General features: G+C 35.2%; 1 protein-coding gene across 11 annotated transcripts in view; it reads right to left on the reverse strand.

The window, feature by feature from the left end:
- Window positions 1-26,073, reverse strand: part of RALGAPA1 (Ral GTPase activating protein catalytic subunit alpha 1) — a 130,973-nt gene that overhangs the window by 8,360 nt on the left and 96,540 nt on the right. For 10 of the 11 annotated variants that reach the window (XM_085580494.1, XM_085580495.1, XM_021542698.4 and 7 more), the window contains 2 exons: window positions 24,692-24,819; window positions 4,650-4,774 (listed from right to left, as the gene is read on the reverse strand). In XM_085580494.1, the coding sequence (XP_085436620.1) occupies window positions 4,650-4,774; window positions 24,692-24,819 (253 nt within the window). Of the gene's footprint in view, window positions 1-4,001; window positions 4,033-4,649; window positions 4,775-24,691; window positions 24,820-26,073 lie in introns of all 11 variants that reach the window. The other variant, XM_021542702.4, reaches the window with a different exon arrangement.

Consider the following 26,073-nt stretch of genomic DNA (forward strand, 5'->3'; position numbering starts at 1 on the left):
TATTTCTCTCTGCCAAATAACAGTGAAATCCACTGGCAAAATTCCCAGTCTTTCCACTAGTGGAGACTGACGCAGAGCTAAGAGAGCTTACCATTCCTACAGACTACTGTCCTATCTCATTCTGCAGGAGGTGGTGATTCTAGAGCTTGCAGTTTGCTTATGTGTCCTGGGGTTGTTAATCAGTGTTATATAAATTCTGCTTTGCCCTATACTTTAAAACAAAAATGGAAGTAATTACACAAGGCAAATGTCACAAGAAAATAAAGTCAAAAATTAAAAAACTAGGAAATGTAAGGATTAATTTTTTTGTCCCCTTGTTTGTATATATGAGATGCTTTTTAATTGACAATCATACTATTTTTTTCAGTAGACCCTTTTCATTAAATGTTGAAAGTTGATCTGTTGGGTCTCTAGCAGTCCACACTGAATTTACCGTCTCAAAGTGCTGAGTGTACCTTCACACAAGTGGTTGACTTTACGACAATAGTTCAGAAATGTGTAAAGTTTCTGCTTCAGCCATTCCAATATGAAAATTCTTTGGAAAAGTCACTAAATTTTGACGTTTTGCTCTGATTTGGAATTTTAAAAAGAGTCCAAAGTTTGTACAGGAAAAAGGATAATGAGAAATTCTTCCAGCCCTTCAAGACACAGAGCCCTCACTTCTGTATTTCAGCTTCACTTCCAATCACAAACCACCACCACCAAGTGTGACTCGGGTCCTTTTACAGCGACAAAAGCACCCATCATTCTCATCTATGAAGGGGTGGTACAGGGCCAAAAAGATTACTTTCAATGTTTCACACCAAGGAAGCAGCAGATGAAAATACAAGCTGCCAAACTAGATTTTTAATTGTGCAAGGCTGAAAACATCATTATCTCTACATTTCCCTGATTCCCTGACTGTACAGTGGCAACCCCACTTACTCTTACTCTGGCAGTGGGGAAGCAGAACTGTTCTGAATGCAGGCTTGAAAATACAGGAATGATTGTTGGGACCAAATAGCCTGATTTGTCACAAGCTTTTGTCACAAGGAATATACTATGATGAATGTAGAGGTCTCTTTAGAAATTTACTGTAAATAAGGTACCAGTCTTAGTAGGAAGAAAGAGAACAAAAGAAGACAGAAAAACGAACTTAAGACATGAGTACATTTTAAAGATCAGAATCTTTGCATCAGGAGGTCAATATGCCCTTCAATATAATTGAGCTTATCATTGACAGTTCCCTCAACCTATTCTGTTGTCACAGAGATCTGGTTCACTCAATATCTGCATAGGATGTGTTACCCTATTTAGTAGAGTATTTGCAGTTACCCAATGTAACAGAAACAGCACAAGGTAAAAAATGCAGAGGCAACTGAATTGCATTCTGTGATTAAGTACAGGTAAATATCAATTTCTTTAAATGTACACATTCACTACCCTAGTCAGGTTCCTACACATGGGAAAGTGAACTTGTCAGATATTTTGACAGGGCAAACTAAACTTCTAGATATAACAGCAGCTGCCACAATCACATTGTACTGAAGAACAGTCACAGTAAAAAAAGGAAACAGCTTTTGCTGATGTCTGAGCCTTTGATAAAATAAGTCCATCTGAGAAAACACATGAACTGAACATGAACTCTATCTGCTCTGATTCTCATAGCTCAAATAAAAAAAAAATGGCCAACGGTATCACAACAACAAAATGTAACACCAGGTGATGGGCTGTAGCAGACTCATAATTTCTAAGATCTTTCTTAGATAAAAAAATGTATTTTATAAAAAAAAGAGAGCATTTTATGAAATTAAACATATTCAGAAGTTGTAATCATGAAGATCATGATCCAATAACATAATTATGTCTATAATATCTAAAATGTGGATTTTTTTCTTAGTCTCTTCTGGTAATTCTTTATTGAAAGAAGCCCCATACATAAACAAAGTATTTTGTATTTCAAAAATGTGATGTATTCTTACAAGCTGGTTAGAAATTTTCAGATGACATGTACACATCTGTCTAGGAGCTTGGAAGACTTTGTCTGAGACACCTTGAGGCTGATGAATGCATGTGGATTCCCAGGCAGGACTCCAGCACCACTCCTGTGTGTAATCCTGGCACAGTTCAGTGCTCTGTACCTCTTTTAAGAAAGTCACCTGTTGCAGGGCTGCTAGAAATTTAAGGGTATTTTTTTTTTCCATAGCACTGATGGTGAATTCTTCTTTGGGGTCACAGTCCCTCAGAAATTTGGGTAGTCTGTAGCAATGTAGCTCACAGGCCTGCCTCTGCTAGAACAGGAAACCAGTGGTTTCCAGGCTAACCCCAAGTCCTGGGGTGACCTTTCTGGCAGGTGACTGCAGTGTTATTTTATACCCCCTAAGAATATTTTATATTCTCAGGCTTTAGGATTTATGCTCTCGAGTCAGGTTGATGGCAGATGGTTTGGTGCTACTCCAGACACTCTGTGCTGGAGCAGGGTATCTGAGCTCCAGGAGCCCTGGATGGAACAGGGATCAGGCTGCAAGCAGGACTGCCGGAGCATCCCCAGCTTCCCTTGGCTGAAATGCAAGCTCAGAGTCAGGCAGGCATGGGGCCAGGCTGATTGACTCTGATGCTGGGTCACATCACACTGTGTTGCATGTCTGTCCTAGGAAGCTTCTGCCTGCTCCTGACACTGATGTCTTGGTCACTTCCACTGCACAGTGCAAGGTCCAGAAGAATGTGGCTCCCAGGACAGGAGGTATGCAGACACACACATGCATGTGTATAGATGTGAAACACATCACAAGCTCCTATTAATGAGATTCCCGCAGAAAATTATTAACTTGAATAGGAAGGTTAAGTTAAAACCAAGTTTCTAAAAAATAATAACCTCCTTTCAGATCATGCTAGAGAATACCAATTATAAAATAACACAGTTTAGAATCGCCACTGTAGAGAAGTGTACTCTGATGCACAGAACTAGCACAGAAAAGCAGCCTTGCTTCACCCCGAAAGAATGAATTAGAGGAAGAGAGAAGAACGACTTAGCTTGGAATGAGATTTCTTAAAAGGAATGGGCAGAACGTCAACAAGTGCACTAGAATGTAGAATATATACTAGCCATACAAAAGTGTCTGGTGCTGAATATTCACTAGGTCCCTTGACAGGAAATGTGGAAAGGACTGGTATCCCTGGTTATTGTTTTTAATGTTTGTTTTTAATGCTTCTAGTTACAGATTTTTTTCCTATTCAAATTTTCATACTTTACTTTTTATACTGTTTTAATTAAATTACTTACTTTTAATTTTGTTAACCTTTGGTCTCAACTATTTCCATTAGCATAATTATACCACTTATTATACTTTGGAACTGCACCTCATTTCTAGTTATCATTTGTATTTTAAAGTAAAGGAGCCTCAACATTTTAACATCTCTGTAATTCTTTCTGTAGTCCTATCATAATTCTTGTATAATTCAGAATTGATTTCTGTATGTATCTTGGAATTGAGAAACAGATTTTCAGATAACAACTTGCCAAACTATTCTTACAAATTTATTTAATTTAGATTTACAGTTTTTCTGTGGAAACACTTTGATTATAATTAAATAAGGTTTTTCTGAATAGGGGATTTCAAGTGTTACACATTCTTCTTCTCCATCTCTCCTAGGTTATCACTGCAGAATGTCTTACAACATCAATGAAAGACAGTACAGGGTACAAAACACACCACTGCCATCCAGTACTACTTGTTCATGCTGAGAAACAAAGGCCAACACAATAAAGTGTTACTCATTCAACAACTGTCTCTATCATTAGTTACCTTAATCCCAGAACCAGTGTTAGTGCTTCATGCAGACCTGAGGTTAGTAAAAGACTAAAACTTTTAGAAGATGTAGTGGTCATTTCTCAATCAGTGTGAAATTCTTTTTAGTGTGAACAAGGGCAACAAGGAAAGTTTGCATACATTTTGGTTACAAGCTTAGTGCTCTAGTAAAAGTAAGAGGAACAAAGGGTTTTTTTGGACACTTTGTCTTACCTTCAGATAAACAGAACTGATATTTAATGATCTAAAAAGAGGGGAAATAAAATAATGAAATAATCATAAGGAGTTCAAGAAATGTCAGAACAGGAAGGCCTTGAGTTACTTATTTTCTTTTACCGATTTTCTTATTAGTAACAAAAAAATGCAGCATCCTCTTATAAAACAGGTATTTTACTGGGAAGTAAAAACTACCTTAAAACCAACTTTGTGACTAATAACATGGAAACAAAATTAAGATTGCAAGGCTCAGATTTTCAGTTTAAACTTTACATTCTAAACGTAGTGAGCCTTGAAACTTTCTTATGAGGAAGGTGCACTTAAAAATGTTTCTACCTGAACCAGCCTACACGACAGTACCAATGTTTTCAAGCAGACTTTATATAGGGGATTGTGATAAAAATACAGGGTCTGGTTGCTATATTAAAGCATCTTGCCAAATCTTAATGCCAGGTATTGGCTTATGATGCCAGAAAACAGAATGAAGATTTAAAGTCAACTTTGCCCGTGTTCTCAAGCATGTATGTTCTTTCCAATTAATGGTAACTCTTCATGATGTGCAAAGGTCTGAATTTTTAGTCTTTATAAGTAAGGATACTGCATTTCAAGTTTAAGATTTTATAAGAACTGTTTGTTACTTCTTACCCGTCTCTGAGGGCAAATGGTGATAAGGTGCTGGGCAGAAAACCTGAGCAGCAAAATCTTCAAATGTTGTAGGCTCTAGATGATGTTGAACAATAGTTTGCAGGTATCGTGCTCTCTCCTCATAACTGAGTTAGCCAAGAATTAAGGATGAATTTATATAATGCACCGTAACTGCTACATATCATTGCCTAGTAATTCAGAATTCTTGTTTTTGTTAAATATATATCATTCATTTCAGTGTACACACGTATTTTTAATTCTTTATATGACTGTGACATTGTGTGATGCATTGACATAATATTAAGTGTAAGATACACATGATTAATGTAAACCTTATGGTTCAACTATATTCTTTTCATATTTGATGCAGAACTTCCTGAAATGGTTTACAAATAACAACAACTTAAGTACTCTCTTAAGTAACTAATTTGCCTGTATTCTAGTCACAATTAAATGTAAGAACATTTCCATTTTCAGGAGATGCAGCATGAAACATACTTTAGCATTAACAAAACAAATTACTTTGCACTTTTCCATAATAAACTGCTTTCATAATCCCTAAACACACACACATTTAAGACAAATATAGAGAAATTTCAGTATTGGGAAAAAACACCTTCTTGATTATGTCATTAAAACAAGCAGGAATATCTGTAAAGAATCCACAGGACCCTTAAATACTGGTTAACAGGGTGTTAGAAGGGCACTGAGAGTAAAATACTGTACTTCTTATTTTTCCTGTGTTCTCCCCCTCCAATATTACTGACAAGAGACTGGTATCTTGAAGTGTTGTTGTTTTTGAAGAACCCTCTCCACGCTTCTTGTTCCAGCAGGCCCGATTGCACTGTTAGCACAGAGAGAGCGAGAAAAAGAGAGAATATTTCTGCTGTTCATGAAAGCAACTATGGAAATGGCTGTCAAAATGTAGAGCAGCAGGCAGCAACATACAATTATCAAGAAAAACCACCATGCTGACTTCACGTTGTATAGTTGCTGAACTGAGAAATCAGTTAACCTTTTCTCACAACTTTCAGAGTCCTCCAGCTGGACTCAGTATATTGAATGAGGGAAACCTTCTCCAGCTATCTTATACAAACACAGAACGATCAGAAATTTTCCCTGGCATTCACACTTGTGCCCCCCTTTTTTTTTATTCCATATTTTATTTGCAGATAGTGAGATAATTTTCTCCTTACATAATTCTGTTTTCCAAAAAAATACCCCAAACAAATCAGCATGCTGAGTTGGAGGAATGAACTCAAAACAGGTTTCTTTAAAATTCTGGGGTCTTATTTCAGGTCTGCTACTCTTTTAGGGGGAGTCAGGGATAGTGAGGAAACTATCTTTCTGACTCAATTTCACCACCTGTGAAATAGAGATAATATTCACATTGCATATATTTTTAGCAATCCAAACATAAAAACTATATTACATGTGATAAGCATTTTTAAGTACTAGTGATAGCATTTAAAATAATGATACTATTTTCAGTTATGATAAGCAATAAAATTCCCGACACCCAATGGAAGTTGGAAACAATAAACTTCATATTATCTTACAAAACTGTATTTCTACAATTACAGAACTCTTCCTACTCATTTTTTGCCATTTTTTCTCTACAATATTTACTGTAGATTTTACAGTCTATATAAATATGAAAAAATATAGAGAATATATTATCTAGAAACAAGTTTCAGTGAATAAAATGATTTCTATCATATTTCCTTAGATCATAACTCGGTTTCATAGTAAAACTGGGAAACAGTTTTCCCTCCAAAATCTGTACTCTGAATTCTTTCTGAATCCAGAGACAGCTGAACCACAGCAGAAGCCTCAGTTTGGATAAGCTAAAATAGAAGCACTGGGACAAGAGAAAATACAAAATCTCCCATTGTAATGATTCTGAGGTTGGGGGATAAACACAGTATTGAACCTGAACAGAGGACAGTAATATAGCACAGTTTTTAAGAGGCTATGTATAAGTGGTAGAGGATGAAACTGATGGTTGAAGTCTAAACAATACTACGTATCTCACAACTTGTTGAAAAGCACTTTTTTTCATTGGGGGAGATTCACAGCTGCTGAATTTTCTGCAGTTAATAGAGTCCTTTGATTCACAGCAGTGCCCCTTGCACAAAAAATACTGGCCTTTGTGTATTACCAGAAACTAATTTTCTATTTGGCTGAAAAGGGAAAAATGGGGTTATTGCTTCTCCCTCCTACAGAGCTTTTCATTATGCCTGATGCACTCAACTTCTAAGCTCTTCTGAGAAAAAAAAAATAACTGAAGAGGCAAGAGGTAGAAAAATGAGCTTGTTAGCACATTAGAAGTGAAGTATCTTGGTGGGCCCTAGAAATTCCCAGTGGTGTGTTAACTTATCACTCTATGCATGCTGGCACTGATAGTCTCCCAATTGATCACTCTCTTTTCGCACCAAAGGTGCTGCCAGGAAGCAAAGGCTGAAGGCCCACAGGAGAGCAGGCTGCTATCAAAACAAGCTGTTTTTGAAAGTCTGCTTGAATGGGTAAAATGTTTCATGAAAAAGTAGGGTAGAGACACCTACTTGCTTTTTAAATGCTCTACTTTCAGAGGTCTCCAAAGGAAACCTTTTAGTTTATCCTATTATATCCAAAGCTTATACACAAATAAGGCAAAATGAAGGAAAGTTACTGCTTTGAACATGACAAAGACATTCTTTTTCTCTAGTCTTGGTACAATCTGCTAATCAAATACAGAAGTCTTGTGATAGATGCTGATTGAGGACAATAATGATGTTTTTGTTACACAGTAAAGAGGATATGCTTATATTAGTTCTAGAAGTCTAACTCAAATGCACACTTAGTACACCAAGAGAAAAGTAATTCAGCTATCTGGGTTACTGCTCATCCTAACAACCCATAAAACTATCTGCAGCTTGTTAAAGACATAACCCACCTTAAAAACAAAAACAAAATCTGAAGCAAATGCCAAATCCAAAGCTTGCTCTACTCCACACTAAGAAATTACACACTCTCCTCAGAAGAACTCTGTATTAGAGACTGCACAGATGAGATACTTTTATCTTCTATTCATTTATATTTTGAGAACATCCCAGTAATTTTGAAACTCCAATTCTATATGATTTTGTGGCTAAGATAATATACTTCTACACCATATTTGAATGCAACTGTCTGCAAGAGTGACCATAAACCCATGGTAGCTAATGTCTACATCACTTCTAATAGGTTAGACATTTATTTCTTTAAAACACTGCTCTCTAGGAAAGACTTATTAGCACTTACAGATTGAGTGGCACATACAAACTCAATGGCTACTAATAATAGGGCAATGCAAGCTGTATTCTTACTTTGAGTGGATGTTGCCACTGGCATCAGCAATTAAGATGGAATGGAAAGGATGCACAGACAAACCAATGGAGAAAGACTGGCACAGAGAGTGACAAAACACTTAAACAACAGTATTGTGAGCTGTTTGCTTCTGAACAAGGTGCTAACTGGAACAAAACAGAATTAATAAAAATGTATGATATACATTAATTATGCAGGTGCTCGCCCAAGTGTCTCAGCTAAAAACTTGCAGATGCATAACTGCAAAAAGCATAATAAAAAAATCTAATCACTTCATTATACTTTTTCAGAAGTTCTAAAAAATAGAATCAGTACCAGAAAAATTTAGGAATCATATCTTTATAGGCCACTCAGGTTGTAGTCACTCCAGCTAAAATTTCATTTACGTTAGGCTCCCTTTAACTTATTCTTTAAATCCGTAATTATTTCTATTAATAATTATCTGAAAAGATCTATTATTTGAAAATACTGTACTTTCCATTATTAGACCTGTTGATTTGCACTTGGGAACAAGCACTGAAAGCCTGGCTGTCAGATCACCTACTTATGCCCAATGTTTCTGAAAAACATAATTTCATGTCTTCACCTAATAGCTCTCCATCTCTGTTGATTGTATCACTTCCAAGTTGAGATTCCTATGGCAAAATACATCTACATCTTGCAGACTCTTTATGCATAATCTAAGCTAAAGCTTTTTCTAGCCATCTATCTGAACAAATTACCTAGGCTCTTACCTCACATCTCAGTTACTGCCATATCCTTTTCTCTGGCCTAAATAAATGCATTTTTAATCCTTTCATAATCTACTCAGAGCACTGCAGAATCCACTTTCTGGATATACTACTTAGATGGTGCATTCTCTCAGATACTGCCATCAGTCTGCCACTCCCTAGTGCAAATGCAGGCTACTAATTTGAACTTCATAGTCCATACACATTCCATCCATTTTAACAAAACTACTCACCTCCAGTCAGTTAATGCAGTCACTCTCACTAATCTTGACCATTTTGGAAAGGCACTTTTGTACTTTCTTCTGTGTGACTTATGTGTAGCATCAGGCTTATATGTAGCATCAGGTTTCCACAAGTGTCCACAAACAATGCCACCCCACCCCATCCCATCCCCTATAACTTTCCCTTTGCTATTACATTTTCTTTCCATCCTTCTTTACACTTCTCAGTTTTACAGCTGACTAAAATGCAGTACAATAAGTCTATCTAGCATTTTTTAGTTAAGGAGTGGATGCATGATTACTGCTACAGTCATTGATGGAATACCAATCCTAAAACGACATTAACCTGAAGCTGGAAAAAAATGAAGAAAAAGTTTAAACATGGAATAAGATTTCCAAGACTTCATTTAAGGATATAGAACTTCACAACTATGTAATCTACCTATTACCAGAATAACTAAGTGTTAGATTCTCAAATGGGCTGGAGAAGAAATTCTACTGCCTGGTCCAAAAAACATTTGATAACAAATATTTCCCAAGCACGGACTGGAAAGCTCCTGTCCAGGGACTCTCCTCTCCCAAGAAAGTACCATAATGATTATACTATGTAGATGGGCATGTGTGTTTCCTGTGATTAAGAAGAAATCTTATTTTATGAAACAAACAAAAATTTCAGTAGTGTCAAAATAAGCCACTTTTATGAAAGCTTTATTCATAAATCTTCCCTCCTCATACTTGTGTATTTGTATATATGGGCAGTATACATGTGCAGTATACCATGATATAACTGTATACTGGTATGTAGATGCTTTGGTTCCAGAGCTAGAAAAAAAAAGATGGAGTTTTAATGAGTGCCTTGAAATACCTCATACGGAAAAAGCTAGAACACACATTTCCAAATAGCAAGATGGATTTTTTTCAGGTTAAATTACAAACTCCTCTCAGAAATACATGTACAGCTGCATCCCTGGCAGTTCCAACTGTTAGCAAAATCATCTAAGAAGTCAATATATATTGATATGATTGTGGAGAGTATGACTTTGTTTGCCAGGCATTTGGAAAATAATTTAAGACAAGCAGAAGCTGAACTGCTGCTCCATCCTTACTTGGAAAATGAAAATTCTATGCCCAGAGATACTTTCTTGTAGGATAAATGGACACTTGCAAGAGGTTTTTAATTACATATATACACAATTTACATAAAAGAAATCAACAATATTTTAAGAAAATCCATATAAAAAGGAACTCTCTTTTTTATTACATTTCACCCCTCAGCAAATTTAGAAACACACATAATTTTTTACAGGAAAAACCCCCAAATCTGTAGTATGGTCAACATACAAAAATGCTCCTAGGATATTATGTACCAAAGTAAAAAAGAAACAGTGAAGCACAATGAAAAGCATATGTTGGTAGATTTTAAGTTTTTTGCTCTCTGGACTGGAAGGGTGTGCAAACCCCACAGAATTAATTGCTACAGTTTGAGATACTTAAAATGATGAAAGAATGTATTTTATTTGGCACATTTTTCCTAGTAAATTTCAATTCCTTACATCAAAGTGTAAAAGAAGAATGGCCTCCCCTATAAAGATAACAAGCACAGGTTAGGATCAAGGTTTTAAGATGAAAGGAAAACTTAGTCCCAGCAGAATTTGACTTCCACAGGAAGACGAGACAAAACCCCCACACATCACAGAAACAGAATTTTTTTTCTGGGAAATCTCACTCTAAAAGAAGAGACTGTGCAGTGGTTGTCAAACCAGCTGAGCTCACACTGAGTCACAGCAATTTGTAGTCTTTGTTGGCTCTTAGAGTTAAGGATGTAAGTTGGGCTGCTATTGATCCAGTGCTGGAAGCCCTGCAAGTAGCAGCATTTTGTATGTAAGTGAGTGATCAGTATCAACTGAGAGGAATAGTTAAAGTTCTCTTATATTCTGAAAAGTGACAATGTAGAAGTGGTATCATGGTGTTCCCTACTTACTGCATTTCAGTACTTTCCACATCTAGTTTGCACAGTATACAAATAAAATGGGTTTTCTTCTTCCAGCTGCACCTTCTGTTTACTCAAGTCACCTTGATATCTCAAAGTCAGTCTGGGTTATTTTATGTTTCTTAAAGACTGCCAATATTGAAAATGGCAAATAAATATTTAGCTAGGTGCATCTGTTTACAGAGCTATGTTGTAAATGAAAGAAGCTAACTGGACTTAGCCACAACACCAATGATTCACAAGGCAGAATTTAGTTCATTCTCTTCATATCTCACCCAAGTTATTTAGATGAAAAAGAAGAAAAAATTACTGTTCTTGATACTGCTAAGCAGGTGAAAGAATTAAAATTTTATAGTATTTTAAGGTGAGTTTTTCACACTGAACCACTTTTTCAAGACAGCTGTTCTGTAAAAAATGTAACAATATATTTTCTTATTCATAAAAATAGAACATAAACCTCAGAGAAATTAAGAATGTATTTAAAAAGTAAACTAGTATGTTGCATTTGGTGAAAGAAAACATTTTAAACCTGAAGAAGGGGCTCTATAATTATCCCAAATAAATAATTTTAACCAGTAATGTACATGTTACAATCTACAAATTAATATAGATATCTCACTAATAAAATGAGAGTGTATATGAAAAACAAGTAACTGACCAACACTGTAGAATTTAAGCAAGCCTAAAATGTATTATCTAACATATTTAATAACATTATTTTTCAACTCAACCTTAACTGCAAAGGGCTTTTTGAGGCAATTTCTTAGATATATTTCTTCATGAAGAAAATAAGGGAATATATAATAAATAAGTTTATACAAACGAATTCCATCATTCCAAATATTGCAATTTGTTTCCAAAACATAGTTGCATCATCCCTTGAATAAATGTAATGAAAATTGCTTTTAAGTTTTTATACTACTGAAGTTAAATAAATCTGTGATAAATTAAGTGTTATCAGGCATTTTTGCCATTTGGAGGACATCTTTTATTTAAGATTACTTATCTTACAGTTAAAAGAGATAGTTTACAATATATCTACTCCATGGTTATATGGTTAAAAGTCCTGCAACATATAAGTGTAGGCTAGATAAAGCTGCAGCCATTGAGTGTTTCCAAGTAAATGGTATTGCTTTCTGCCTAGTTTACCAACAGACTACATATTGACTAGGCATTGACTTTATCTGAATTTATGTAAGAATCTTAATTTTTACACTGTGGGTGGTTTCAAAATTGCTAAATTACTGCAAGAAATTCTAAGTGATGTTTACATTTTCATTAAAAAACTCAACATATTTAACATTCTGCAAAACTGTCCTTCTAGGAAAATCCTTGATGCATTGTTTACTTTTATGCTGTTCTACAAAATCTTACAACTCACTAAATTCATCAGTAGTTTATAACATCTTCTAGGAAGAAAAAGCTGTGATTCATCAGTGCAGACAAAGCTGGGCTTTAATCCATTTCTATAACCATATTGCCAAGTCTATATTGTTTACATTGCGTCTCAATTAAGAGGCAGGCAGGACACCTGGTACTTCTTTATCTAAGTCCCACGGGCTGCCAGATGACTCAAAATCCATAACAGGTGCTAAGGCAGTGTGAGTGGAGCACCATTAACACAAGCTGGAATTGGATAAAATTTGGACTACGCTTAACCACTTAAAACACTCAATTATGAAATGAAAAATGTAACCACTGTGCACCAAGGTCCTTTTTATAAAGATATGTAGAATTAACGTGCAAGTGAACTGAACTTAAAATACATTTTAATTTCAGTATATTCTTTAGAATATAAACCACATAAAAACTAATTATATAAGAAGTTGGGGTTCTTTTTAAAATAATAATAGAAAATATACTTTACTGAATTAACTCTAATTCTGCTCATCTGCTTAGGCAGCAAAAATTACAAAAATTATGCTCAGACTTCTCAGAATTTCCAGGGAAAAAAATATCTGAATTAGGACTACTTATCAAATTCTTCAACTCCATAGAACCCAGAAGTTACTTTATTTTAAGGACTTTGGCAAATAGGAACATCTTATGGAAGGATTCAAAAACCAACAAAGGTTCAAGTGAAAACCTGTATGATAAAAAATACTCATTTGCACCAAAAAATCCCACTGCAGATGTCTTTCCAGCACTTTTTCATCTAAGGTGACTGAATTACATATTAAGCTTAGACTCTGACAGAACACACTGTATGAGAGAAAAAATGAGTATCAGAAATTTTACAGTGGACAATTACTTAAGAACTATCTGTATCTAAATGTGCAGTAATCCAATTAAGTTTCTATTTAATATTGTAATTATCAAGAACACAATATAGTGATTTTATTACCAGAGTAAGCAGCTACAAAGTACAGTAAACTGTCATTTAAGACAGTGTCAGAGTATCTATGATAAGCAGCACATTGGCTTAAACTAATGCACTATATGCCTCTGGGGAACAAAAGGCTCAGAGACTGGGGTTTAACATCAAAATCTATCCATTAATCTTGACTTAAATACAATCTACTCTGCAGTAAGAGGAAGAATGGGCATTCAATGAATTATCTGCTTGAAATATAGCAGGAGCTAATACAAATGTATAGCAGAAAGTATCAGTTTTGGTACCATTTATAGTGTATTGTTGGTTCTACAAACCCTGAACTGCATCTTAGCATGAAATTAAAAAGTTAGATCAAATGGCTACCAGGATGGGAAGGATGAATACCTCAGCACAACTTTGCCTGGGTGGTTAGAAAAATAATGATAGTATTTAAAAATACTACACTCATCCATGTTTTAGTAACAGGCTATGGACATGAAAACAAAATAGCGAAGAAAACAATGCTGAAAGCCCATATGCAGGCAGAACTCACACTCCATCTTAAAGGGAGGATTTGTCTTAATAATGTATCCAAGATGGGAATCAATGAATCCATAAGGTATGTTGTGCTAATTGTTTGAAGCCTACTACAGCTGCCACTGCTTTAGGCTCTCTGTGGAGTGACGAAGCGCTGCTCCTGCGGTCACCTGGCAGCTGTGGGTTTGCAGGAGGCAGCAGGGGACACACAGGGCCACCGGCCATGGAATTGAAATTTAGTAAAGCTGTTGCACCAAACATACCAACAAAAGATGTTAAGGTTTGGGCTGAAGTGATGACTGCAACAAGTGAGGAATACCACAGGCCAGAGGGGAACTGCAACCCCACAAACTAACTCCTGATGCTGGGAGTGGAATTCATCCTCATTCTGACATCCAGCATTACATCAGTTTTAACTCAAGTAATTAAGATTGATAGGTGTTAAGAATACAGAAGCAAAATGAATTCTCTGCTCTCTGGTATTAGCATGAATGCTTAAGCTCACTGTTTTCATACATTCAAGCATTTAAATTTCTACTTTAAATACCTTCTCTGCATATATAGGCATATTAATTGATGAGAAAAACAGTAAATGCATTTTCATGAAGAAATCACTCCAGACTACAGAATTACAAATAAAAATTATATTAATATTAAATACTGTCCAGTAAAAAGACTACACATGCAGGTATATATTAATTTTCCATACTAGTAACAAAGGAAACTTCTCTAATGAGCAATTCTGTCATTAATTCCAATCTGTACTTTAATGAACTTTACGACTATCTTTTAAAAATTTTATAGATGAGAATATTTTCTCTTTATCTTGGTTTGCTGCACTACCAGTAGCAGATTATCTACTTATAAGCCTCTTTGGAGGGCTTAAGTCAATTTTAAGAATGATTTTAAAAACTCTAAGTCAGGCTTCCATTTAAATGAAGGAAACAAAAACTAATTTTCAGTTATTTCCTTTTTTATTAATATTTTGAACAGCAATTAGCAAAGTAGCTAATCGCTCTCCTCCCTAATGCCATCAAGCTGTTGAGAGCAGTCTGCAGCACTACAATGGTACTATTGTGAACACAGCCTGGCCTTCCTTCCCACAGAGAGTTAAGTGGGCAGTTCCTGCTGCCCGTGATTGGTGTCCAGTGAAACAATACTTAAGAGCCAGGTTTTATCAGTTCCACGCCAAAGAAGTGAAGCCAGGGAACCCAAGCCTTCATATCATGCTGAACCATATGCCAACCCTGCTGGCCCCTAAGGTTTATCACTAGGAATCAGGATCCATCATGTCCCCTGTGAAATTTCACTTCACATACCTTCTGTGAAGTGCATGGCTTTGCTGAAAACTGACCTTTTTCCACAATTGGCATGAACAGATGGATGGTAACTATGGTTTAGCAAGCTGAAATTAAACGATTTTCTAATAGCATGCATTCTTCTGTGTTTGGGAGGAGAAGCATTCAGAAGGAGATAGATGTATTTGCGACCCATGGATTTATTCAGCTGCAGCTAATCGGCAATTAAACTATTTTCTCAATGTCTAGAAAGTATATTGAGATTAATTTGATTGGCCAGGCTATGATTAGTACTCGCATCCTTCGGATTGCCATATGGTAACTCCAATTACTGTAACACTAACTTTTAATCCTTGCTTTATGCTAGCTTATTCCATTTTTCTACTACATGGCAAATACAGAATAAAAGATAATATTTTTTGTTATAATTTTGACACTGGTGAATATTTTCATATGAAGTGCATTCCATCTCCAGCTAGATATTTCCACATACTGCTAGATGTTATATACCAGCCCTTTTTCAGTAACTGAAATACAGACCTGTAGGAGGACGAAGCCAACCAATGTGCTAGTTTCTATTAATCTATTTTTTTGGTACCTCTGACCTTCTAATCCCTCTGTTGGCACTGGAAAGCATGCCCCAACTGTTTTGATTAACATATGCAGAATGATGCAGAAACAGTTTGCCAATATCTTATTCAATTCACCCCAAAACATCACTCTATCTCAACACCATTAAGGTTTTGCCCGTTTTGGTTGTTATAAATAATCTCCCACACTTCCCACCAATTTAAATATCAGAATCAACCATATGGAACGCCACATACTTATTTTTATATATATGTGGTTTTTAGTGTTTTAAAATACAAGCCTTGCAAGTTGTTCGCACATCCCTTATCTGTTATGAGGGTGAATTTATGAAAAGAAACGGATTAAACCAATACACAGTTCTGGTTTTTGCAACGTAAAACCAGGATTCAAATAGTTTTAAAATTATTTCTTTACATCTTAGTAATGTCAGGAAAAATTGTTTAATCCTCTAAGCTTTTATTCACAGACTTCTGAGAGCTATCAAAGAAATCTGTATGAATTTTAACACCTTAAGGGGGCAAGAGTCTTAACATTTTAACAAAGGGCTGTTTTTACCCAAAATGTTTAATTAATTAATAAGGTTAAGTAGGTATTAACAAAAAACCTGTCACTTTGTGTTACACACAAGGCAATCAACTCTGTGTAACATTGGATTAGTTTATCCTTTTCATTCCAGTTTAAGGACTTGTAGCCTTCTCCCTTCAAAATTTATTTTTAAAAAGAGCTTTATAGATTTTAAAAACACATTTTATAATGAAAGTGATTCCACTACTAACTTTCAGCTAACAACATGCAAAAATTTCCTCCCTTAAAAATATGCTTTAACAAGAAAAATCCCCTTCCCTCGAGGGATCTGTGCTGACATATCCACTCAGAAGTTCTAGAGACTGATAAAGCAGTCACTGCTTTTCAGGATAGCTCACTGCCCTCCTTCTATCCTAAAACAGAATGCCACCACCATAAGCCTACCCATATTATGTTGAGAAATCAGTAGAACCAATATTTCTCCTTCATATGGGTATTTATGAAAGAACATAGAAGTAAAAGAATCTAGACTATATATTTCCAAATAGCACAAAAAGATTTGAGTCTCCTCCATAAGTGTCTACAACATCAACAGAGCACTCAGGTCTTTGTAAGTGCAATTAATAGTAGAAAACAACATTACTACAGTCAATCAGTTTTGCTGACTTTATATTTTGTGCTTTTACCACTTTCAAGAGAGTCTCATGCATTTCATTAGGGAAAAGTAGTTAATAAATAAAGCTGTACTGCTGACTGAAATATGATGTAGATATCTTGTAATAACAACAGGACTATTAAACACGTGCTTAAACTGCTCTCCTTTAACATGTGTTTCAGGTTGGGCAGTTTCACTTTAATGCCTGCAAAGGTCATGGAACAGATCTTTCTGGGAGCTATACTGAGACACACTGGGAAATAAGGTGGTGATTTGAGACAGCCAACACGGCTGTCCTAAGGACAAATCATGCACAAATTTGGTGGCCTTCTGTAGCAGTGTTACAGAACTGGTACATTAGCCAAGAGTAACTGATGTCATCTACCTGGATCTGTGCAAAGCACCTGACACTGATATCCTAGCTCCTAAATTTGAGAGACATGGATTTGATGGATGGACCACTTAGTGGATCAGGAATTGTCTGGATGATCACACACAAGGAGTTGTGATCAACAATACAATGTCACACTTCAACTTACTCCTCACATTAAAAATACATGAAAACCAAGTGAAATTTTGTGGAATTATATTCACTACACGAAAATGTAGCAAACACAGCAGCTTGTACACACATCTGCAAGTATTTCACCAGCAGTTATTTGAAGTGTCTATATGACAAACACTAAGGCAAGAGTTTAAAAGCCTATCACAAATGTTGGCTCAATCAGCTGTCTCTAGTGGCTAAAATCAAAGGCATTTAAAGTGATGCTTTGGAATTATTCATTGCAAAACAATGCTATTATTTCAACAGGTAACTAATAAATGATAGCTGAGAACAGGCTTGCACTACCTCTGAGATCCAATTGTTACTCAGGACACTGCCTACCTTTGCTCCCTGGTGTTGCATTTTAACCCTAATTGCATGATCAAGCCAATAAATTGGACTCAGGGGACAAAAACCCCTACAAAAGTACCTATCCTGACAAAACCAGAGGTTTCAAGAAAATGCACTTCAAACAGAACTGAGGCATGATGAGACAAGCAAAGGAGAGGTATCAAGGCTTGAAAGACAGTCATTAATACTGACAGATTACTGTAATTCTGGCTGTCAAGGTGATCGATTCAAGCAGCATATGCCAATCAATACTCTTCTCATTTACTGAGCAGCATGAGATATATAGTTAGGCAAGATGTTCCTAAGACAGGATTTCAAACCATACTTAATGAACATGAATACCACAATTTATGCTTTGGAATCTTAGCTCTTTTTAAATTTAGCCTTTTTTTTTTTTTTTTTTTTTTAATTGGGCAAATTTCAACATGATGTTGATTATGCTATTACACTGAATTGCCATTGTGCCAATTCCTTTACATAAGATATTTCAAACTGTACTAATTTTCTGTGTAACATATTAAAACACTAATCTTGAACATGAACATTCTTAAATGCAGCAGTTACTTAAGTACTGTTCATTTTGTTTTTTTGGCATTAGTAGTTTGTCATTCTGAGTACTTTGGCTATTCATGGTCATACAAGTAACCTGGTATTACATCTTTCTAGTATTTTCCCAGCAATTTTCCTTACAACAGCCTCTTTTTGTTCAGAAATACTTGTGAAATCACAGGAAAATGCATTAATTTGATGTATTACTTCAGAGGAAAAGTAGAGTAAAGGTAAAGATATAGCTATTACAGTCATTGCATACCTACAGGGAGAGACACACACACACACACACACAAACACACACACACACACACACACAGAGAACTCTATATAGATATACAGAGATATAAGACTCTTATATTGAGATTTCTTATAATGCACAGAGAAACTGTTACGTCACTTCAAACCAAAATACCTGAAGAGTCCATTAAAACAACCATATACTTCTAGACATCTTGGAAATCTTCAGTTTTTAATGTTATGTCATTGTATGCAAGCATTTAATTAATCAATCACATTTATAATTATTAAAATATCAAATAAGTTGTCAGCAGAACTAGGATCTGGGAGAACACCCAGAGCAATTCAAAGTATAGGGAAGTCTGAACATCATATTCTGTACCTTATGAAGCTTGCTTGAACTAGGAAAACAATTTTCACTGCTAAACAGTAAAATAGATAACTGCATTTTCTTCTGGAAAAAACAGCAGGGGTCATATGACAAACTCATCCATGTCTCTTACTTGAAATCATATCAGACAAGGCTACAACAGCAGTCATCAGGAATGGAATAAATATCCACTGAAATTCCGAAATTTGTAATTATTTGTATTAAAATATATAAAGTACTTTAAAAAAAGAGTACCAAGCATTATTTTTAATGTTGGTATCATCTCACCTGTGATGACAAGAAAAAAAAATGAATAAGAGGTATGTTAAAATCTTATTAAATGTCCTGTATCAAAAACATATTGCCAGAAATACAGCAAACCTTCCAGACTCTTGGCATATGCCAGATAAAAAAAAATTCTCAGCCAGAAAATATTAGAAGAGCAATCATAATTTCATGCATGATTCCTTTCACTACACCAGTACTATGAGAGTGAGCAACCCTTATGCCTCTCCCATTTGATACACGGTTGTCACTGATGCACTACCTCTCTAGTAACTTTTTTCCTTTGAGGTGCTCATGCAGCTTTAAGATAGAAAACTTCCTGGAAAAAGGGAAACTGGCACTACCTAAATCAGTGCTATCCAGTTTTAACTTCTGTGTTGCTCTACAAGTGAGAAATCTTCAAAATCTTTACAAGTTACAGTTTGAAAATTCAAATACAACAACTATTCTTAATTAAGTGACACAAATGTAACTAGAAGTCTGAGGAATACCCTTTGCTCACTGTATGTCATTAATAAAGAACACTTTCTTCACTTTTCCAGGGCCTGCCATTCTATCTTCAGGCAGGAAATGGTCAAGCAGGAACAACAAACAGCAACACTACCAGTTCTAATAAAACCCTTTATTGGGGCAGTTGAGTATCACCTCAGGAAAAAAAGCTTTTTCTGAGTGATCAGCTTCTAATACAGGGCAAACTTTTAACAAACCACTCATAGACATTACTTTATTCATAAATAAGTTACTGCCTTGTCAGACACCATATGGGGTTAAGTCCTTCCCTTTCTCTAGAAGACAACTGTCAAAAGATTAGCTATGATACATGAAGTACCAACTGATTAGTCATACAATATCAATAAAGTTAGTCAAATTTTCAGTTTTGGTAATAAAGATTAATTTATCCAATCATTCCTATTAAGATTTACTCTATAGCATTTTCAGATGGAATAATTAAAGCAGCATTATTTTTTGCTATTTAAATGAATTGGTTTCATGTGACCAAAAAAAAAATCAAAAATGAAATGCCAGTTCTTGGCACTAAGTCAAAATCTTTGCACAATATTAAAAGGAGGGAAAATTATACTATATGTTTAAGGATAAAACAGTCATGCATACTCCAAGTATTCTAAAATATCTGTAAATTTCAGATTTAAAAGATGTTAAAGAGGATTTAGCTTTTTACTGTGTGTCTTAGGTAGCATCTATAACAGGGGAATACTATGTGAGACAGAGTTTCTGAATTGCACTATCTAAAGTTTGGAATAATTGTCAACACTCCAGAATTTGTGCACAATGAAAAAAGTGACACTTATTTTCTTCACAATTGCAATTTCACTCTTACAAGGTTTCTAGTATTTGTCCTGCTTTGTGGCAATAATTGTAAAAAGTTGGATCACGGAAGGTGCCTACTATGTCAAGGTGCACCTCTTGGCATCTGGCTGACGTCTGCTGTTTATTCAGGAAGCTCAAACAAAATTTTATATGGAGCCACAATTTCTATTGTTCCAAATACTTAGTATTGATCCATTTCCCACACATGGTTGATTCTGAATTCAGAATGTGACAAAGTGCTTGGTCTGAGACATAAGCCACAAATTTAGCAATCCCTAAATATTGTCCTTCTTATTCTACATCATAGTGAAAACAATTCTCAACATTTAGTCCCGTTATTACACCTTCATTTATGAGTTTTAGAAGTTTTCCCAGCATATGTACAGCTTGAGCATACTCAGGAGATAAGCATGCATTTCTTAAGACAATGGCAAATGCAATAAGGAAAAGAAACACATCAGCTGTGAGACAGAGAGGGGGTTACTGCTGCTTCATTAGCAAGACACCACGAGTATTTTGTGCTTCCATGTGTATGTATGCCACCTGTTCCTGAGGGACTATTCATACAAAACAGCCAGGTTACCAAAAATTACTGGGCGATGAGAGAATACTTGAAGGAGAAATTAAAGCAAATGCCAAACACCACTGTAAAAACTCCACCCAAAACAGCAATAATCTCTTCACACAGCTGCAGCAGTGAGTGTGTCAAGAATCAAAAAAAGCAGGACACCTGCCATGCATGACAAATGTTTGCTAATAAATTTAGTAAATTTTTAATCTTAGAACATGACAATATGGAAATATATAGTTTCCTGAACAAAGAATAAAACCACAAAGAAGGTAAAACCTTTTAAAATCATTAAACAAATCAAATCTTTGAAGTGCTTTACTAAGTATCCTATCAGAAATGTCAAAATAATGTCAGAAAGAGGAAGGTGATTGACAGAATATGTCAGTCTAAGAAAGCTACTTCAGACCATACAACACATACTCCAAGTTGGAGAAGACTGTAAGAGGGAGATGACCAGAATTTCTGGTATCCATGCAACCATTATTACAGCATTCACACATACTGCCATTGCCACACTGTGATTAACAGACCGGCGCATTAAGGAAAAAGTTGCAATCAGGTTACGTGAAGAGGACTGAATATCCCTGCTGATTGCAAATGACAGCTGATTTTTTCAGTCAGGTCTGCACTTAGAAAATGCACTGTCTCAGAGGGTAGATAAGCTCTCTTTGGAAGTAGGAAGGCCAAACTCAGTACCAATTTTTCCCCATCCCATATGGGGAATTAGGAGCAAATGAACACAGTCTTAATTAAACTAAGAGCTTACAGTGATCCATCACTACAAGATCTACAAGTGTGGTGTTATAAACATTCTTCATAAATGGATAAGCACTGGTCTACATATACATCATTAGCTCCCTAGTAAGCAAAAAAAGTGCTCACCAAGTATTACATGGTACCAGAAAATAAAGCACACACCTGCAGGCAGAGACATCCATACACTCATGCTGGCTTTTAAATTAACTATTTCTGCTGGTCTACTACTGTTAAAAGAAAGGCTAATACAGAAATGTAGTGCCTGACATCTGTTTTCTTTGACAAGTCTCAAGTACTCTTGTGCCCCTGGCATCCACATTCAACTGGATATCTATTAACTATTATCCAAATTCCTAATAAATTAACACTGATCAGTATATTTGAGATTCATACGTAAGTAAAGGAAGATCAGTTTCAAGAACATCACTTCAGGATTCTCTTTCACTGACGCTGTTATGGTCCTGGACTTGTGGAAATTCCTGATAATCAGATTCACTTTTCCATTTCCTGTACTTTCTGAAAAATAGCAATTTTCTTCCCTTTTTCCCCCCTTTTCAAATGTATTGTTTTCACCACTCTGAGCTCTCTTTTTCTTTGCTCCAGCAATATTCCAACACATGGAAAGGCCACCTTGATTAGTGAATCCTGTCTTCCACAAGAGACATTAATTCCGGCAGTGTCTCCAGAAAAGCTACTTAACCACAGACCATAAAACATGCCTGTTCCTCACATCCTTTAGTGTATTACAAACTTAAAAGCCAGAAGTGAAGTGCTGCAGCCATAGCTAAAATATCCCAGAGGAAAAAAAGCAGGAGACAATAAAGACAGTCCTTGACGTCTTCAACTCTTTGCTGTCACAGGAACATAATTAGATTCAACTTTCAAATGTTCCTAGATAACAGACCATGTCCATGTTACAGGAAACATCCACCACTCCTAGCTATTCTTGTGTGAGGGAAATTCCTTCTTGACCTCAAGTCTGGCCATGGGCTGAGCACCATGTCCATGACATTTTTAATCAAGAGGTTTTTATGCCACTGAGACTTACGCCAGACTTTGAAGTTTAGCATTTTTGCTGTTCTCTGTTGACACAACTGACTCCATCAGACCCTAATTCAAGCTAGGAAAGTTTGTAGAGTTTTTTCCTAATTTCACACCAAGAAAACAGATTTTTAAAGAACTTCTCACAACTCCATTTTAACTTTTAGTTTATTATGCTGAACAGTAAATATAAGATACTCCAAGCCAGATGGAAAAAGAATTCCACTGATGACTTAACAAAGCCACCCTTTAATATCAGTGTCCAGTCAACTGGTACTTCATAAGCTTACCAAGTGATGACATGAAATCTACCAACCAATGCTATCTAAAATCAAATACACATAATGCTTCCCCACTTATCATGCTAATCATACAAAGAGACATATTATCAGCATTTTAATGGAGTCCACTTTATGTCATAAATGACATATTGTGCTTTGATGCATATTAAAAAGTACAGTTTGGAAAACTGAATTAAAAATGCAGTGCACAACTCCATGGAACTGGCCAATTCCTAAACATTGAGCTGGCAACCTATCTTGAAGGAATGTAATAAAACTTTCATAGTCTGTAAAGTTTAAACATACAAGTCTGTGAGGTTTTTTTGGTACTATTTCAAAGTAGTAGTTTACTCTTTCAAAGTAAATTGTTTTCCAATTGCTCATTGCTATACATCAATATAATGCTCTAAACCATCACTTTTGATGGTTGATGATGATAATGATAATATATTTTAAATTCTTTGACTAAGCTACTTGAGTAATGACAGAAAGATTGGACCTTTCCAAACATGAAAATACAATGAATCAACATGTGTCATCTACAGAAATGGCACAAACATCATTTAATGTGATCACATAAAACACATCCATCATTCATCCCTAAATCCATTTCATCATATCTAATCCAAAACTCTGTAAGTATTAACAGTCAGTCACAGAAAAAATAGTATTTTAGCAACAATCTATCACATGACAAGAACTAGTATTTATAGCTTGGTTAGACATTAAGCACAGAATTCTTCTGGATCAAAATTTAAACTTATCTTTCAGTTTATGAAATTGAGAAATTTCTTGATGATTTAACTAACATGTTGATTTTAACTTGTTTATTTAACTAACAGAACTCAATCTAAAGTGAGGAAAAGGGGTGTACGTGACTGACTTACCTTATGTTTTTTAATTTATGGTTGATAGATCTATCCTTCCAAGAGCAGCTCCTCCAAAACATAAAATTTCAGTTCCAACAACAAACACAGAAAAGAGGCAGCCTTTTCTGACACATTTACAAAGATACTAACATGATTTTGAGATCAACTTTGTGTTCTGAGCTGAATAACAAAATCTGTGTGATGGAAGTTTCATAAATTTTGCACCTTGAAGGAAGGCAGCATTATTGGAACTAGAAAATAAAACTAAATCACACTAATACTGGATAAATACTTAGTATCTTAAGGAAAGAAAGATTATTAACAGCATGATATTGCTATTTTAGAAAGACCATTCACAAAATGGTCATTAAAATAATTTTGTTAACAAAAAATGACAAGTCTATGCTACAAAGCATTAGTAACAGGCAATTTTTCAGTACGTCATCTATTGTGTATTTAATTTTAAAAAATCTGGTCTTCATCTGAATGCTCTTCTATGGTTTTAAGTTCCCTAAAGGCAACATCACCACTACAAAAAAATTTCCCTATATTAATCTGAAAAAAAATAAAAAAACCCATGAATATCAGATCTGTAGAACTGCAAGGGAATGTATATGCCTTGGAAACCATTTGACTGAAAGGATACAAGTTTTGGTATAATGGAATTAATGATTTCAATGCACGGCTTGCATTTATAGCTGTTGCACGAACCATAATAGGCAGAATTTTTCCATTCACAATAGCACCATCAAAGAGTGGACCAAAAAATGGAACCTGAATAAAAAATTAAGAAGTTCAACATAAAGCAAGACAAGATCATAGCTATAACAATTAGCAATCAACATTAACAATAGAGCACTCAAATATATGTCTTTTTTCCCTCCTCATTGCTAGATAATCAAACCAGTTATTGTGTTGCAAGTCAGATCTTTTCTCTTTGGAAATATACAGCCATATAACTGCTTGATATCCTTGGCAACAGATAACACAGCATTTGAAAAAAATTAAGTAACTATTTTAATGTCTCATCAAAGATCATTTCCAACATTTGCTGCAAAAATCCTAGGAAGTCACGCATATAATGCTTATGAGGTTGATAGGCTAGATGATAATACTATAGATGGTAATAAGCAAAATAAATAATTACTTAAATTCTAATATATTTTTTATCATGGCTGTAGTTATTAACATGTCTATATGGACCAACCCAGTGTGAAAGTATCATAGTTACTGGTGTATTGACCTTCACCTTCTATTTTTTTTCTTCTGTTCTTTTTTTTTACATTATCTGAACAAAAACACTGTAAGCCCTTTACAGAAGAAATCTGTGGTGAAAGTTTTGCCTCTCTGGAGCCTAATTGTAAAACCTTATTTGTGAGATCAGTAGAAAACTGCAATATTTAGTATAGCTAGCTCCCTGTTCTAGGTGAACAGAACAGATAGATCTTATGTTTTGGCATTACATATCTCTCTAATCCATCATCATTTTGCAATTAAAACAAAACAAAACAAACGTTCAGTATTAAGTATCTTAATTTCCTTTACAAGTTAATAAGTTCTGAAGCTGCTGACATAAAGCAGGAGAAAAGCAGCAAAATTTGTGCATCAGCTCAGCAAAGGGAGCAGAGTATACATTAAATATTCTTCCTGATAAAAGGAAACAAATGCTGCAAAAGAATTTTAGATCCCTGTGTTATCTTTCCCATTAGTAATTTACTATAGTTTTGAGAATACTGAAATCTAATGGAAGGCACCTTTTGACATACAAGGACTTCTTTTTGGACTAACAACAATCCCTGTTTTCAGCTGTTTTTGCTTTCCTTCTTAACCTGCATGCTCCCGATAATACAACTATTTGTATTTAAAATAGTAAAAGAATATACTTATTAGTTAAAAATGTAAGTAATCCAACAATAACAAGACTGATTATTGTTTCATTCCTATCAATAGATAGAGGCAATCATCATTATGAGGCAATCCTATTTCTGCCATACCACATTGATTAATATGACTACTTGTAATAATTTT

The sequence above is a fragment of the Lonchura striata genome, chromosome 5, assembly GCF_050655825.1.
Source record: "Lonchura striata isolate lonStrDom1 chromosome 5, ASM5065582v1, whole genome shotgun sequence".
Taxonomy (NCBI): domain Eukaryota; kingdom Metazoa; phylum Chordata; class Aves; order Passeriformes; family Estrildidae; genus Lonchura; species Lonchura striata.